At 38.4% G+C, this 17,610-nt stretch overlaps 1 protein-coding gene across 1 annotated transcript in view; it reads right to left on the bottom strand.

Annotated features, from left to right (window-relative positions):
- Positions 1 to 17,610, bottom strand: part of LOC116268656 (unconventional myosin-Va-like) — a 213,476-nt gene that overhangs the window by 41,179 nt on the left and 154,687 nt on the right. Inside the window, exons 23-27 of the mRNA XM_031668673.1 lie at positions 14,694 to 14,787; positions 12,248 to 12,396; positions 7,621 to 7,734; positions 1,196 to 1,339; positions 930 to 983 (exon numbers count right to left, since the gene is read on the bottom strand). Coding sequence (XP_031524533.1) covers positions 930 to 983; positions 1,196 to 1,339; positions 7,621 to 7,734; positions 12,248 to 12,396; positions 14,694 to 14,787 — 555 coding nt within the window. The remainder of the gene's footprint in view (positions 1 to 929; positions 984 to 1,195; positions 1,340 to 7,620; positions 7,735 to 12,247; positions 12,397 to 14,693; positions 14,788 to 17,610) is intronic.

Here is a 17,610-nt window from a genome sequence, read left to right as displayed (position 1 = left end):
GTCCCAGCTACTCAGGAGGCTGAGGCAGGAGAATGGCGTGAATCCAGGAGTCAGAGCTTGCAGTGAGCCGAGATCGTGCCACTGCACTCCAGCCTGGGCAACAGAGCGAGACTCCATCTCAAAAGAAAAATAAAAAAACTATTTAAAGTCCTTCTTTTTTCTAGTTTAAGAATATATAACCTTTCTTTCATGAATTAATCTATTCTTTTATAAAAATGAATGCTCCCTCCCTTCCCCGTTCTCCCACCAACTGGTAATCAGATTCTTATTGCTTATTTCTGTAACAGAAGACACATAAATGTCATTACTTTGACGTGTAAACCACAAATGTTTCCCAAGTTTACTGTGTATCAGAATCACCCAGAGGTCTTGTTCAAACACAGATTGCTGGGGTCCACCCTCAGAGATTCTGATTTAATAAGTTTAGTAGTGTGAGGCCTGAAAATTTGCATTTCCAACAAGCTACCAGGTGACATTGATCCTGCTGGTCCAGGGACCATGTTTTGAGAGCCACTAATCTAATGCTTTGTGAATCGCGGCTTCATTCATACTACAGAGAATGTTTTTATTCATTCATTATTGTGTGGGGCAGGAGAAGATCTGGAGAGCAGATTCCTACTTCTATGTCTGGTCTGCCCCATCACACCCAATTGGATTTTTATAGTGGCCGATGCTAGAGTCCACATCCTTTACTACCACAGCCTCGAATGGCAGCTACTTCTCCTGTTCCTATTTAGACTGAAGTATAGCTTATATGAAATGGAATTTATAAAAAGAAACAACAAGAAGTAATGTGGAATAAGGCTGAAGCTAGGACCTCTGGTGCAACCTCCAGCCCTTAAGGATGTTCTCTGAGAAAAAGAGAGGCTCTGAGTGGGCCTCTTGCCAAAACAAAATATTCAAGGTCTTGAGCAGAAACTCCCCATTACCTTGAGTGACTCATATTCCAGTTCTGCACCTCTAATTTGTGGTCTTTCTTCTTCCTAGGGAAAAGTTAAAGTTTTATATTTTAATCGTCACATTTTTACTCTTAAAATATTTACTTGCTCTACAGAAAACAGGGAAGAGAGTTTAGCCCTCACTATTTTAACCAAGTGCTGCTTGGATAGGCTGGGCTGAGTCCCCACTAAGGAAAAGACTGCTGAAATGGACATAAAGCCCCGCCTCAGCTCTGCGGACGGGCTGTGCTGTGCACCTTGGCCTTGCTGCGGAGCACCTGCTCCTCCTTGCGGTCCAGCTCATCCTGCATCACCTGCTTCTCCTGCTCCAGCTCTGTGACCCGCTTTTGGAGCTTAAGGAACAATGACATGTCCAGAGGTACCTTCTTCTCACTTGGCTCCTAAACATCAGGAATCACAAGATGGTCAAGACAAGCCAGAAGACATACAAGTCAATGAGAAAATGACAAATAGGTCAATGGAAAAATAGGCAAACTTACAGAATAAGAAATAGAAACATCTAGAGAATATATTTTAAAAATGCTCAACCTAGCTAACAATGAGAGAAATGCAAATTAAACAACACTGAACTGCTACTTCTCCCCTATCAGACTGGCAAAGACTAAAAAGATTCATGATGCTCTGTGTTAGCCACAGTGTTTCATATGATATTGGTGGAAGTAAAGGTAGGCCTTTGAAAAGGGCGATTTTGCTGAACTTACTAAAATTTAAATGTGCATACCTTTAACGTAGCAAATCTACCTTTAGGAATTAATTCTACAGAAATACTTACACAAGTATATAAAAATATATGGAAAAAGATGTTCATTGCAGCATTTTTTTTTTGTAATTGCAAAAAACTGGCAAAAATCTGAATGTCAGTCAATAGGACAGTTGCTTAAATAAATTACGGTATAGCCAAACTGTGAAATATTTTTTAGCTGTTAAAAAGAATGAAGTAGGCCAGGCGCGGTGGCTCATGCCTGTAATCCTAGCACTTTGGGAGGCCGAGGCGGGTAGATCACAAGGTCAGGAGCTCAAGACCAGCCTGACTGCAACATGGTGAAACTCCATCTCTACTAAAAATACAAAAATTAGCCAGGTGTGGTGGCACGCGTTAGTAATCCCAGCTACTCATGAGGCAGAGGCAGGAGAATCGCTTGAACCCAGGAGGCGGAGGTTGCAGTGAGCTGAGATCGCGCCACTGCACTCCAGCTGGGGCAGAAGAACGAGACTCCGTCTCAAAAAAAAAAAAAAAAACAAAAAAAAAAACAAAAAAAACAATGAAGTATATCAACATGAGCAGATAAATATGTCTTAAAGTATTATATGAACATACAAACTGCAGGACAGAAAATATACCTTGTTTTTGTTAATAAAACACAAACGTATGTGACTTTTAAATGTATACCTAGCACATGCATATAAAAATTTGGAAGGCCATCAATGGTTATCTCAGAGGATGGAATGTACTATGGGAAAGTTTCATTTCTTTACATTGTACATTCCTATATTTAAATTGTTTACAATGGGCAGGTTCTACATTTGCAATCAGGAAGAATGATTTTTGAAAATATGAAATGCCAGCATAAATATATTGAGATCACACAGAGAAAACTGAAATCTGAAAAACCAAAACATATACAGTCAGCCCTCCATATCCTTGGGTTCTGTATCTGTGGGTTCCACATCCTCTCAGATTCAACCAACTGTGGATCAAAAATATTCCCAAAAAAACCTCCCAAACAATAAAAATAAAAATGATTATCACATTTTTACTGTTAGATTATTTACTGCCTCTTCAGAAAACAGTGAAAAGAGTTTAGCCCTCACTACTTTAACAAAACGCTGCTTGGTTAGGCTGGGCTATGTCCCCGCTAAGAAGAGACTCCTAAAATCGACATAAAGCCCAGCCTTGGCTCTGTAGATAGGCCTACACTGCGCACCTTGGCTTTTTATTACAAATAAACAACAATACAGTATCATAACTGTTATACTGCATTGTTTACATAGCATTTATATTGTCTTAGGTACTACAATATGCTATATTTGTCTTAGGTATTAAATAATGTTTTATTTAACTATATATTTTCTTAGGTATTAAATAATGCTATAGTTACATAGCTTGTCTTAGGTATTATAAGTAACGTAGAGATGACTTAAAGAATATGGAAGGATGTGCATAGGTTATATGTAAATACTACTGCATTTTACATAAGAGACTTGAGCATCCTTAGATTTTGGTATTCATGAAAGTCCTGGAGCCAATCCCCTGTGGAAACCAAGGGACGACTGCATAGTTCTTAATAAACTGAAGAATAACCTAATAACATTTTAAAAGTGTGTCAACTGGTTCCAAAACAGAATCACAGTGAGACCTACTAGGATAAATAAAGGTACACTAATTAAAGCTTAAAAATAATGCAAACAACTAACCATCATCATGGAAGTTGTGGGTGCCATAATTGTTTTAACATGTTTACTTAAGGTTTTAATTTTTAATGAGGTAAGAAGAGAAATAATTGTACTATTAGAATTAATGTAGTAGAAGATAAAGAGTCCCTTTGTTAGAGAGACAGAAGTGAGGATGGAGGAGCAAGAGAATGACAGCAATCATCTATTTAACTAAACAGTCAATGTATAATTATTAAATGATTGGCAAATCTACCCAATTGTTTAAAAAGAGAATATTTACTTTTGCTTTTCTGATATGAGAGCAGAATAAGCTTTTATAGAAAATTTAGGAAATAAGAAAAGTTCAAAGAAGAAAAACACACCATAATCCTATCTCCACAGAAAAACTATAATTTTTTCTTAGTCTTTTTCTCTATGCATCTATAGATTTAAAGAATTAGAATAATATTGTCATTATAATTTTATATGATCTTTTAAACTTGGCATTGCATTGTTTCCCAAATTTATGATATTTAAATATACAGTCAGGTGTGTCACCATTTGCTTAGCTATTATTTGATGGGTGTTGAAGTTGTTTCTAATTTTTTGCTATTGGAATATTACTAAAATAAACACTCCAGTATACAAATATCTAAACATTAACTTCTTAAAAGTCCATCAAATTGGCCAATTTACACTTCTATCCGCAACCACCACCTTGAACAGTAGTGACTGTTATAATTAAAAAAAAACATTTAGCTCAGTTAATAGACCAAAAGCGGAACTTTGTTGTTGATTTAATTTGCATTTCTTTGACTTTTTTTTTTTCTTGGACGGAGTTTTGCTCTTGTTGCCCAGGCTGGCATGCAGTGGTGCAATCTCGGCTCACTGCAACCTCCACCTCCTGGGTTCAAGCAATTCTCCTGCCTCAGTCTCCTGAGTAGCTGGGATTACAGGCGCCTGCCACCACACTTGGTTAATTTTTTGTATTTTTAGTAGAGACAGGGTTTCGCCATGTTGGCTAGGCTCGTCTCGAACTCCTGACCTGAGGTGATCCACTGGCCTAGGTCTCCCAAAGTGCTGGGATTACAGGCATGAGCCACTGCGCCTGGCCTTCTTTGACTTTTGAAGAGACGGAATAATTTTTATTTTCAGGAATTGTATATTCATTAGCTACCTTTGGTCTTTTGTGAATTCAGAGTAGTGTTAAGTGTTATTCCAGTTCTAAAAACAACCCAAGAAGAATCAACTGAACAAAGAAGTAGGCATTTACAGGCTGTCAAAGTCATTTGTCCACAAATTAATTACACCTGAACTTTTTCTTTCCGCCTACTTTGTAATACTCAACAATTAGAAAAAGTTTAGGTATATAATCTTTATAATAAAGTCTGTCCTGACTTAGCAGAACAGATATAACATCTTGCCACAACATGAAATCACTATAGAATTTCATTCGTATAAAAATTCTTTTCTATATGTCCCCCATAAAAATTAAGCATAAAATACTTATATTGACGCTTATTTACAATTTAAACATTCCATATTATATATTTTAATGTTTGTTCATTATGAATGATGTACATGTCCCTGAAATTTTAAATTATTTCATCTTTTCTTACACTGTCATAGAACCTTTCGTTCCAGAAATGAATGTAATATTTCATTCATTATACCTAAAATATCATTTGGAAATCATTCCTTTGAGCCTTGAATGGGCACTTTTTGTTTAAAAGGAAGCCTCTTATTAAAATGGGATGGTGTTCTGACAACTAGAAGTAGCAAAAAAAAAAAATGAAAAGAAAAAAATATGATGGGGTAACTCTTCAGACATCAGTTAATACTACATAAACAACTAGTTGATTGCCGGACAAGAGCAAAATTCTGTGGATAAGAGTATTAAAATAGAAGATAGAAGATCACAAAAGATTACATGTGAAAAATGCAAAATGACTTAAGGCATAAATATTGGTAATTATTTAAGGGTGCTCCCGATGGTGCCCATTCTGAGCCCTGATGACACGTCTAACTAAAGAGATGTCCTCGCTATACCCCATGAACAAGAAGGAAGATTGGGCCATCTGTCACAGAGAAGTTTCTGAGGTTTTGTTTTGCTTTCTTGCCTTAGTAAGGACTTTGTCACCCAGGGCTTTTCTAAGACAGTGAAGCTCTTTAACTGACCTAAAAAATAACACTAGTCTCTCATCTGAGGAAAATCAAAATAACTGAATGTAGTCACAAAATTACCACCATTACAGGCCTGGCAGTCATTCTGAAATAACTCCTAATGATAGCTGAGAAAGTTCTGGTGACCCTTCCCCAGATGTGAAAGGTGTGAGAAAGCTTGAGAGCAGAAGCAGAACAGGGATCATCAGTGAACGGCTCCTAGAAGAGGTGCACACCAAGCAAGAGGAGCACTGGTTCCAAAGCAGCATCAACCCAGCCCGTGAAGATCTGTAAGCGCGGGAGGGCTGCAAAACAAGTGGGGCCGGCAGGGGAATTCTCCAGAGAGCTACAGACTGGTTTCCAGCAAGCACACCTTTTTTATTATGGCTTCCCCCTACCAGCAGGAGCTGCTAAAGTGGTACTACACTGGACTGGGCAGTTTGTAAATGTACTTCCCTCCGACTATTGCAAGTGAGTACTCCCACTGAGATCAATAGGATGCAATCCTAAAACCTTCCTATCTATCGAAGGCTCAGAAGTCCTAATTTTGAAGTCTTCAAAGTCTAACTTTGTGGTATGATGGCACCAATGATTCTTCTCAACATACAAGTCTTTCCTCCCAACAAGAGATGGAATCTATCCTCTTTGCCTTGAATCTGGGCTGGCCTTGTGATTTTCTTTGACCAGAATGTGGCAGAACTAACACTGGGCCAGTTCTGGGCCTAGCTCTAAGAGGCCTGGTATCTTTTAGCCTCTCACTCTTAGAACCCACCTACCTGCTGCTGAAGAGAGGCTACATGGAGAGGCCCAGGGAAGAGAAGCAAGCACTCTACAGAATGCAGCTACATGAGGCACTCTGACCACCACCACATGGAGCAGAAGAACTCCTCAGTCAAATCCCACAGAATTATGAGTAATAATAAATTAATTAATAATAAATAAAAAATAATAAATTACTGTTTTTAAAAATTTGAGATCAATTATTACATAGCAATAGATAACTGGAAAAACCTCTATCCTGCTATATACTGGCCATACTGTTATATCCATGGGCCCAGCCAATGTTAGCTCTAGATAGAAAAGGGATTTGGAGACTTGCAGTGTAGAATCCCTGGATGAAGTCAGTAGAATACAATGGCTTAAGAACATGAATTCTAAAGAGACAAGCCTCAGTTAGTATGCTGGATCTACCACTGATAAGCTGTGAACCTGGACAAATTCCTTAGCCTTCTTGTATGTATGATTCCAATGATATGACATTCCAACTATAGAACATTTTTCTTCAAAACAGAATGAGATGGCAGAAACTTCATTCTTAAGTAGAACTGAGACAAGAAAGGAAAGAATCACTCAATTTCTCTAGCTATTCTGCCAGAAGCAGTCTATTTCTGATTTGGTCATTTTCAAAGAATATAATATAAAAATAGTACGGTTGTATCTGAATTATCCATTATTGAAACTATATCATATTTAAAAAGATCTTAGAATTGGTTGGGAATAATCTAACTAGAAGTCACTATACTCTTGGAGTTACAGTAATACATCATTTTGGTTTCATACAACATAACACAAAACATTAAAGCAGATTTCTAAACTATTTTCCATGCATTTTGTAGAAGAAAGTTACATTGGTAAAAACTGGCAAAAAACAGGCAGCAGTTTTGCTAAACTCTGGGGCGCCAGTGTTTATGATATTCAAGGACAAAGGGCTTACTTGAAAAATAATTTACCTCTGTCTACAGCGGTGGTCTATAGATATAAAGTAAATAATAAATAAATAAATAAATAAAATAAAATAATTTACCTCAGTCTGAAATAAAATCCTGTATACACACCATGTTAGGGGTAAAAGAGAATTACAAAAATAAAATCTCACCATCAAAATTGCATTAAAAATTAAAATTAAAATTTGTATTGACAAAAAAATATGCAATAGGTATGTATGTACATAGCACTTAAGTGTACAAAAAGGTAAATAAGATAAGTTTGTATCTACAGGTCACTTATGAAGAATAAATGATTCAAACAAATACTATGTTTATGGCCAACTGGAGTCTGCTCTGCAATGGAAATGTTCCTTGTTAACAACAGCATGCTCACATCCTACTTTCAGTCTAAACTGTACCTCTGTCCTCGATGGAATGTCTTCCATTTCTGCAATTTCAGAGCTAAAGGTATATTCAGATTCGTTGCTGCTGTGGGTGGAGTCTGTCCTCCTGTGTCCAGGCTTAGGCACATGCTGCAAGGCAAATAACCCAGGTATAATTAACACAACATAATTAGTCTAGGCATAGTTAAGACAGCATCCACCTTGACTTGGTTCTTATCGCTACTGCCTGACTTGTATTGGTGCCCAAGTGATCTGTTCCATATTGTTTTGACCAAATAATTACAAAAAGGTCACCTCTTCAAAGAAAAAGGTACACTGGCATGACATGACAGGAACAGTTGCAAATCCAAATGCCCAAATAAGAATCACTTGTGATTATTAGTGGAGTACCCTTTGGGTGTTGAAAACTTTGAGCGGTCAGTCACACTGGGTGAAGCAGTGCTCAGTGAAGCACTGGGTAAAGCTTCCAAGTACTGACTTTAGTGCTATAATCAAATAAAACTTATCAAAAACCTCATAAAATATATTGAAATGGCATGCACAGTCATTTTACTGCATGGTAATTAGGCAAAAATGGTTTAAAGGAAAGATGAAGGAGTTCACACAGGCAGCTCTAATTTCTGTCACTTTAATACGTGCAGTTAAATCTTTGGAGTGAGCAGTGGGCAGGATGGACAGTACAGGGGAGGTAAGAAAGCCGCTCTAGTAATCCTCCGAAGAGCCCTCGGTTATTACCTCAGGACATCCGGGTGGCATTTTTATGACATGTAATACCTAGGAAATTAGTGTTCAGAAAGCTCATGGGGAATAGAAAAGTTTAGCAATGACACATCCTTCCCTCCTGTAGGAGAAGGGGTTAGAGAATAACCTGAGGGAAGAAGGAATTAAAAGGCTGGGCTCTTAGCATGTCCCCAGCAGGAGAGATGGAAAGATCCAGTGGCCTTAAGCTTTCAATGTTACAGTCCTGAGGGCTTCAGAAAGGCCTCCGAGAACTTTCTCACCTGTCCAGTTTTCTTTGTACCTTTCCCCAGCTGCTGGAAAAGAGCTGGAAGCCACAAAGAGCTTCTTTGTCTCTTCCCTTCCTACACCCAGGCTTATGGAGAGAAGACTCATCCAGAGACTTAAAAGTCTCCCAGGCCAGCCCAACCTGTACTGCAAAGCGAAGGGAAGATCCAAGAACACCAGCACCTCTGAAACAATCCAGAAGCTGGGGTGCACACTAAAGGGGGTAATCATCACAGATGAAGTCCAAGGCACTCAAATTCACTGTCTGTTTACAGACACAGGCACTCTTACTTAAAATTTCCAGCCCAAGACCACAGTTGTATGAATGGCATTTATTGAATAAACTGGTTGTATCACTAAGAAAAATAGGTAGTCCAGATAAACACCAGGACAAAGATTTTTAATAAGCTTATTAAAAATGAGAGAGATCCCTGTCTTCCCACATATATCTATCATTATACAAGGAATACCTTAAGACATTAATAGAAGCAACACTGCTTGTTGCTATTTAATGTAACTTTTGGATACAGGGCAGTGGTTAAGTGCTCTGGGTCTGAAAGGAGACAGAGCTAGGCAGGAATACCAGCTCTTCCACTTACTTGTCCCTTACCCAACTTTTCTAGGCCTCAGTTTCATCATCAGGAAAAAAAGGGTAGTAATTTCTATCTCATAGGGTCTGTGTAAGGATTAAATAAGAGTGTGCAAGTAAACAGTCTGGTGTGGCATACAAAGCATTCAATGAATGTTAACTGCTGCTGCTGTGATTGTTAGGGGACTGCAGTGATTCAACAACTTCCTTGTTGGTAACTTTTCAGTTCTCTGTTTTTAGGATTTTGCTCCCCTGTTTATATGTTTTTCAACTACAAGGATATATATTTGACTGGATCAATATGTTCTCCTTCAAGATCTGCACCTCCCTCCTCTTCTGCTCCTGATTTCTCCCATGATTCCTTCTTTTCCAGAACCTGTTTTATTCCCTTTGCCAAGACTAATGACCTCACGATTGACATGCTGGTTTCCCTCCACTCTCTGGAATTAATTTACCTTTAAACACTTCATAAGCCTGTATTCCCATGCCTTGTCATCTTTTCTTCATTGGCTTGAAACTCCTTAGCCCTAGATTGGTCCTTCCTCATTGCCTCTGCCCCTGTATTGTCTGGACAACCCAATGTTCTTGGAGAAAAATGCTACAACACTTCTTGTACTAGGGCCAACAACTCTAGAGGCTGGTAATAAGTGACACTATTAGCTTACTAGTGTTCTTTGGCCCATGTATCACATAGGTTATGGGAAGCGCTGGAGGCAGCTTATCAAGTCCCCTCCCTAGAGTTTCCTCCATTCATATGACAACTCTGTTTACGACCAAATGCTTCATTAGCTCTGGATAGAAGCAGTGAGAATGCCATTTCCAGAAGAGTGTCAGTCTAATATTAGTCAAGTACTCATCTGTTAGCTGTTCAGTTGTACCTAAACATTAAAATAAGATATTGTCGCTAATATTTTAATTGTCTTGGGTTATAAGATCAAGTTTTTTATTCTCTGCAATTCTGGGCAAATATTTTCTGCAAAACCTGTGATCTGGACTACATCTGGAGCTAGGAAATGAGATCTAGTGAAGAGATGAGTGGAAAGCAAGCGAGCTCTTATCTCCCTTCCTCTGCTTTCTCCTTTTCCCTTCCTCTGACCATTTTGTCTCCCAAGGCGAATGACAGTGAGTCACAGGCATACACAATGGAGAGGACACACGACTGAGAAAAAAGAAATTCAGGAACTAAAACTACCCCTAGAGCACTGCTGGGAACAGATGGAGAGCAGGCAGACTTGCTTAGAAGAAAGGAGGAGCTGTGTCAAGCTGCTGGAGGATGGCGTCACTGGAGGGCCCTTCTAGAAATGGCCACCTCCTTGACTAAAGAGACCCATGACCTCCTCACAGATGGATGTCTCTGGAATATGCTCAGAGAGGGATACATGTATGGTACCTGCTTCTCTCATTTTATTTTCTGAAATTCATATTGCATGCACTATTAAAGAATCCAAGAAATTCTGCAGAAAAGACATCTGTTTATCTCTGTTTAACCTGGTAGATTACATTTATTTTACCTCAGAATTTCTTCTCCAATGCCACTTATTAACATCCCAAATAACTAAGGGGTCTCAGAAACACCTACTTATAGGTTATAAAGTTTAGCTCTAACCATAACTGAAACAGAGATTAACCATAAATGTTGGCAAGGTCATCTAATAAATACAGTGAACAAAAATATACCAAAGAATGGAACTGGGGAACATAAACACTGAAAAAGAAGAAAAGAATTCTAGAGAAAGCTAAGAATTACAGAATGTGAAGGAAGAAAGGTTTCAATGGGACCAAGGGGAGCATGGTGATCAAGAAAGATGAAGCTTAACAAGGGTCTTTAGATTTGTCAATTATAAGAACAGTTATAATGGTGACTTGCATCTACTTCTAATTTCTCTTTGTCACACATAAATCAGAGTAGTGAGGGTTGAAATAATGGTCCAATGTGGGATTTATATTAGCTTTTTAGTCTCTTTTAGACAGGATTTTCTCATCTGCAAGGTGATGAGAGCCTATCTTTCGTATTACATAATCTCTTTTATTTTGACTTTTTAAGTGTCATATTGTAATGAACTTTGTCAGTAGGTCCAGATAGAAGCAAAATTTGAAGCAAATACTCTGCTCCACAGATACTGAATTATCTGGCTTTTTATGAGATATTTCAAAGTATTTCTGGTCATTTGTATAATTAGGTTACCTTTAAGGCTGGTACTCGTAGGCAGCAAGAGAACTTGGGAACTCTTTGTTTTCTGATAGCAGGATATGTGGAATAGGGAGGATGTGCAGAATTATTACAAGTATGAAAGGTACATTGGTAAATGCAGAAGAGTCCTTGAAATAGATAATTCATTATAAATGGAGTCTGAATTTTCTTTTCATAGGAATATGTCTTCGAAATTATAATCAAAATCAGTCTACATGTAAATGTTTCATTAGGCCATTCAATATATGAAACAAAGTCCAACTGACTGGGCGCAGTGGCTCATGCCTGTAATCCCAGCATTTTGGGAGGTGGCCAAGGCGGGTGGATCACTAGGTCAGGAGATCGAGACAATCCTGGCCAACATGGTGAAACCCCGTCTCTACTAAAAATACAAAAAATTAGCCAGGCATGGCAGTGGGTGCCTGTAGTCCCAGCTAGCTACTCAGGAGGCTGAGGCAGGAGAATCAATTGAACCTGCGAGGCAGAGGTTGCAGTGAGCCGAGATTGCGCCACTGTACTCCACTTGATGGCAGAGCGAGACTCCGTCTCAAAACAAAAACAAAAACAAAAATTCAACTGTACTGACTTTATACTATCATTTAGCCCAGTCTTTAAAGTGTTTGACTTTACTGAAGTACTTGTGCATAAAATTATATTATTTCTGAGATTTGCTTTAAAATAATCCAATCCATTGGATGGAGCGGGTTGGGGAGATGGAACGGGAGGTGAATATGTGTTGAACATTCTGGAATTGGGTGGTAGGCACACGGAAGATATGGAGGTTCATTCTACTATTCTATTTACTTTTGTATATGTTTAAAATTTTTCATTAAAAAAAGCAAAAGTGTTTGACTCACCACCATAAGGGTCATCTCTTCTTTGAGGTCATCATATCGTTCTTCTAGGCGACTGAACTCATTCAGAAGGTTCTGATATCTCAGTCTTTCATCATTAAGGTCGAGCTCCAGTTGTTTGGTTTCTTCTACTAACTTCTTCTCCATAGTTTCTGAAATTAAAAAAAGGATATGCATACCAAAGATGGCCCCTTGAAAATGCAATTGTGTAAACATGTATACTGATTTCCAGTTTCTCTGCAGGGAATTTTACTTTTAGTATCACTGTGATTCATGAAGAGTGTCTTAGTAAAATTTAGGTAAAGAAAAAATGACCAAAAAATGAAATAATTTATTAATATTAACAATCATCTACTGAGTTATTGCCCGTACTCTGGCCTTAGTCCCACTAATTGATACACTGGTTACAGCACATCCTTGAAAAACTTCCACTAGTCACTGTCTAGTAACTAAACTATATGTATTTTTATTCCAGTGGTATTTTATTCATAAAATTCTTTTGCCCAAAGTAGTATACTCTCTCCAAAAGTCAGAGATATTTCTCAAGAGAATGGCAACTTTTCAGTGGACCCAGCTGTCCTACTCTACAGAGTCTCTCTTCATTTACCATCTCATGGTTCTATCTTACATTTTCTATGACTTTAACCTCCCGTGCTGTCCTATTACTCTGCAGCTTCTAACCAGATAAAATGCTCAGGCTGGCCAGCTGTGTTGTGTGTTTCTTGGTCATCCCCCACGCGCTGCTGAGGAAACCTTGTCTTCTTTATTTACCTACCCCCTCCACCCTCTCTGTGGCTATGGTTTGTTTTTGGCTAGGACATGATCTGGAAATTGGAGATTAGCCCTTGACTGCAGATGAAGTAAAGTAACAAAACCTCAAATCTCAGCTATATGTCTTAACTCAATCAGTCAACCAGTCACATTTATAATATTAAGCTTCCTACCACTTTGCTCCATTTTACCCATATATTTTGAGGTTAAATCTTAATCTGCCCTGCCTGCTTCTATAGCTTCACCACTGCTTTCTCTGTGAGCACCATGAGGCAAGGGCTACAAGTGTCCTGTCACAGCTGCTTTCCTGGTGCCCACCACAGTGCTTCCTTAGAGTAGGGCTTTAATAATTTGTACATGAATGAATGAATTTCTTCTCTCTAAAACATTCTACGAGTTGCCTTTTATTCTCACCAGTTTGCAGAAGCTGTTCTGAGGCTACCAAAAAATTTTCCTTTGGCAAATTCACTGACATTTCTTTGTTCTTACAGTTCACTTTCAAATAACATTTTATATTTTCCTAGAAGATTCTCATCATTCTGGATCCTTCTGTTACATGCTGCCTCCCAGCAGCCTTCTTTCCAGGGCTCTGTTTTCTCCTTCACCTCTTAATTTTATTTTCTGACTCCTTTTCTTTACCTCATCCCTTAGTATGGTCATTAATTCCAGGTTTTCTTCTCTTTCCTCTCTACTACCCCCTTCAACTAGGAGAGGTGAGGCAGTCTCTCTTACCACCACAGTTTTAATGGGTATCTTTAGGCTCCCTTCTTATTTTTTCTCTAATCTTTAATCTGGATTTGCTTTCTGAACACCTCCATGTTGAGGTCCTGACTGACATCTCAAACTTAACACTCCAACAACTGGCCTCATTAATTTGCCTCATAAATGTGTACTCTTTTCTCAATATCCCTATTACTAATAACATACCATTATTGTTTTGTTATCTCATTGTAAAATCTTAGAACATTTTTGCCTTTTTTGAATACCAATGTAATCAACGGAATGTATATGAAAATGTACTATTTTCATATAATAAATCCCCATTCCCAACCATCTTTTCTCTTCCATTTCCACCGCTAATTACTGTATAGATCTGTATCTTCTTACCCCGTATTTATATATATGTGGATTCCTTATTAATTTATCACCTTTCTAACCTACCCCACAAACAGAAAACAGAAGAAATGTCCATATCTGGTTAGTTCTCTATTTAAAAAATCAGTGTTTTTTTAGTTTAATAGCAAAAAGTGGTGAATCTTAGAATAACATCCATTGATTTAGTCAAAAAAAAAGACAACATACACACACACACACACAGAAATATACACATAGTAGCTCAAAAATTCTTATTAAAACATTAGGAATCCTATAAGCCTTAACTAACGAATCGTACATGCAGAACAAATTTAATTTTTAAAAAAAATTACTTACGACACTGACTGAACCTGAGTTCACATTTGTACCTAGAGATACCAGATTTACAAGTTTATCAACCAACTAATTCAACCAAAATACATGATCTCTTGCGTCTTGGAACTTTGTAAATTTGCTGATGATAGCCTCAACTTTTAAAAATATTTAAACTCTAAATAACGTTGTGTAACTCATCAAGTAACACCGTAACTTATACAACTTTGGTGTGAGGTTGGTTGGTGTGTAGTACACGTGTAAGCTTTACCTGTCATCTCCTTAGCCTGCTCCACGATGCGGTGATTGAGGGCTTCTTTTTCTTGCTTCAGCAAAGTATTTTCTTCCTTCAGATTTGATACCAGCTATGAAATGAAACAATAAAGTGAGATGGCTGCAATGGACAGAGGAAGCCTGATGACCAAGGATAAAGACTATAAGCAGTCATTCCTTACTTCCACCACCTCTGTGCTTCCTGTCTTTGCCTGGTTATGTCTAGTAACCTTACAAACTGGCTCAAGCATTACTCCCTCCCAAGAGCCTTCCTGAAACCCTTTTTTCAATTAGTTGTCTTTTCCCTGTGCTACCACAAGACCCTGTATATGCTCTTTATATCCGTCACAAATGATTTACTTTCCTCTTTTACAGAATAGACTAGAAATTCTTGAAGGATAAGGATGGTGATGGTTTTTTACTTTACACCTTAAACATTAAAAAATTGCCTGGCACTAAAGTTAGCATTTGCTCTCAAAGGTAATTGATATTACCTTCTCATTTCAATGCTTTCACATAAAGCTTATGTGTACCCATGATTCAAGTGGAGAGATTAAGGAGGTTAAGAAGGATGTGAGGATATTTTAGTTTGGGAAATTCACTGAAAACCTTCTGATTCTCCCTGATATCTATGTTGAGAAAGAGAATTTCTTTTTCATCTCTCTTTAAGAGTTTTACAAGGCTGAGGCTGGGTGCGGTGGCTCACGCCTGTAATCCCACCACTTTGGGAGGCTGAGGTGGGTGGATCACGAGGTCAGGAGATCAAGACCATCCTGGCTAACACGGTGAAACCCTGTCTCTACTAAAAATACAAAAAAATTAGCTGGGCATGGTGGCGGGTGCCTGTAGTTCCAGCTACTTGGGAGGCTGAGGCAGGAGAATGGTGTGAACCCGGGAGGCGGAGCTTGCAGTGAGCCGAGAAGGCGCCACTGCACTCCAGCCTGGGCGACAGAGTGAGACTCTGTCTAAAAAAAAAGAGTTTTACAAGGCTGAGAACTAGTCCTTTTATTCCATGTTTAAATAAGCATTGACATTACAACAATGTCAGTGTACTTAATGCCACAGAACTGTCCACTTAAAAATGGTGAAAATGGTAATTTTTTTTATAGTTTTTTCTTTCTTTTTTTCTATATATATATATCCTTTTCTCACCAGGTCTTCTTTTTTTTTTTTTTTTTTTTTAATTATAAAGTTCTAGGGTACATATGCACAACGTGCAGGTTTGTTATATATGTACACATGTGCCATGTTGGTGTGCTGCGCCCATTAACTCATCATTTACATTAGGTATATCTCCTAATGCTATCCCTCCCCCCTCTCCCCTCCCCACAATAGGACCTGATGTGTGATGTTCCCCTTCCTGTGTCCAAGTGATCTCATTGTTCAATTCCCACCTATGAATGAGAACATGTGGTATTTAGTTTTCTGTTCTTGCAATAGTTTGCTGAGAATGATGGTTTCCAGCTGCATCCATGTCCCTACAAAGGACACGAACTCATCCTTTTTTATGGCTGCATAGTATTCCATGGTGTATATGTGCCACATTTTCTTAATCCAGTCTGTCACTGATGGACATTTGGGTTGATTCCAAGTCTTTGCTATTGTGAAAAGTGCCACAATAAACATACGTGTGCATGTGTCTTTATAGCAGCATGACTTATAATCTTTTGGGTATATCCCCAGTAATGGGATGGCTGGGTCAAATGGTATTTCTAGTTCTAGATCCTTGAGGAATCGTCACACTGTTTTCCACAATGGTTGAACTAGTTTATAGTCCCACCAACAGTGTAAAAGTGTTCCTATTTCTCCACATCCTCTCCAGCACCTGTTGTTTCCTGGTTTTTTAATGATCACCATTCTAACTGGTGTGAGATGGTATCTCAATGTGGTTTTGATTTGCATTTCTCTGATGGCAAGTGATGATGAGCATTTTTTCATGTGTCTGTTGGCCTATGAATGTCTTCTGTTGAGAGGTGTCTGTTCATATCCTTTGCTCACTTTTTGATGGGGTTGTTTGCTTTTTTCTTGTAAATTTGATTGAGTTCTTTACAGGTTCTGGATATTAGCCCTTTGTCAGATAAGCAGATTGCAAAAAGAAAATGGTGAATTTTACGTCATGTATATTTTAACAAACACACTCACAAAAGCTGACTCTTAACTTTCTAATTCTTTGCTGGATAAGGATTCCCAGGAAGGAAAAATCAAAACCAAAGGTAATTTTACAAAGTACATAATTTTCATCTTTGGAATAAAATGTGTGCTTATGATGAGTAAAATCTGAATTCCTTTTTCTAAGCAAAAGTTTAAGAAACTCTGAAAACAAGAGCTTTAATAATAGGGAGAAAGCTGGCAGGCAATCTCTCATCATGTCAGGGGGCTTAGGACAGGAAAAGAGGGCTCCGGGGAGCAGGAAAGTTGGATAACCACACTGTGCCACACACAGCAGACATCAGTCCAGAACGTATCCCTTCCTAGGGCTGTCTTCTCTCCGCACTGATCTTGCCTTAACATCCACTCTCAGTTAAAAAAAAAAAAAAAAAAAAAAGCCCCAGCTCTCTGTGGGCTTTCAGGAGAGGCTCTTGTTTGGTAGGGGTACACAAGTCACCTATGGCGCTTTTTCAAAATAATCTGCCTAGCCCACACTCCCAGAGTCTGGATAGTTCCCTTTTTATATAAAAACTCCTCAGCAGTTTTGATAAATGCTCTTGGTTAGGAACCATACATAAATCTACTGTAACTTCAGGGCTCCTTGATCAGACGGAGAATGTCATTTTCCTGACCATGAAGCTGACTGTCACAGTGAAATGTTTTCATTCTTTCCCTATCACTACATTCCATCAACAGAACTAATGGGGCCGGGTGCAGTGGCTCACACCTGTAATCCCAGCACTTTGTGAGACCAATGTGGGAAAACA

Source organism: Papio anubis, chromosome 7 (genome assembly GCF_008728515.1).
Source record: "Papio anubis isolate 15944 chromosome 7, Panubis1.0, whole genome shotgun sequence".
In the NCBI taxonomy this organism is placed as follows: domain Eukaryota; kingdom Metazoa; phylum Chordata; class Mammalia; order Primates; family Cercopithecidae; genus Papio; species Papio anubis.
Note: the sequence above shows the minus strand (reverse complement) of the source record. Positions and strands in the feature narration are given on the sequence as shown.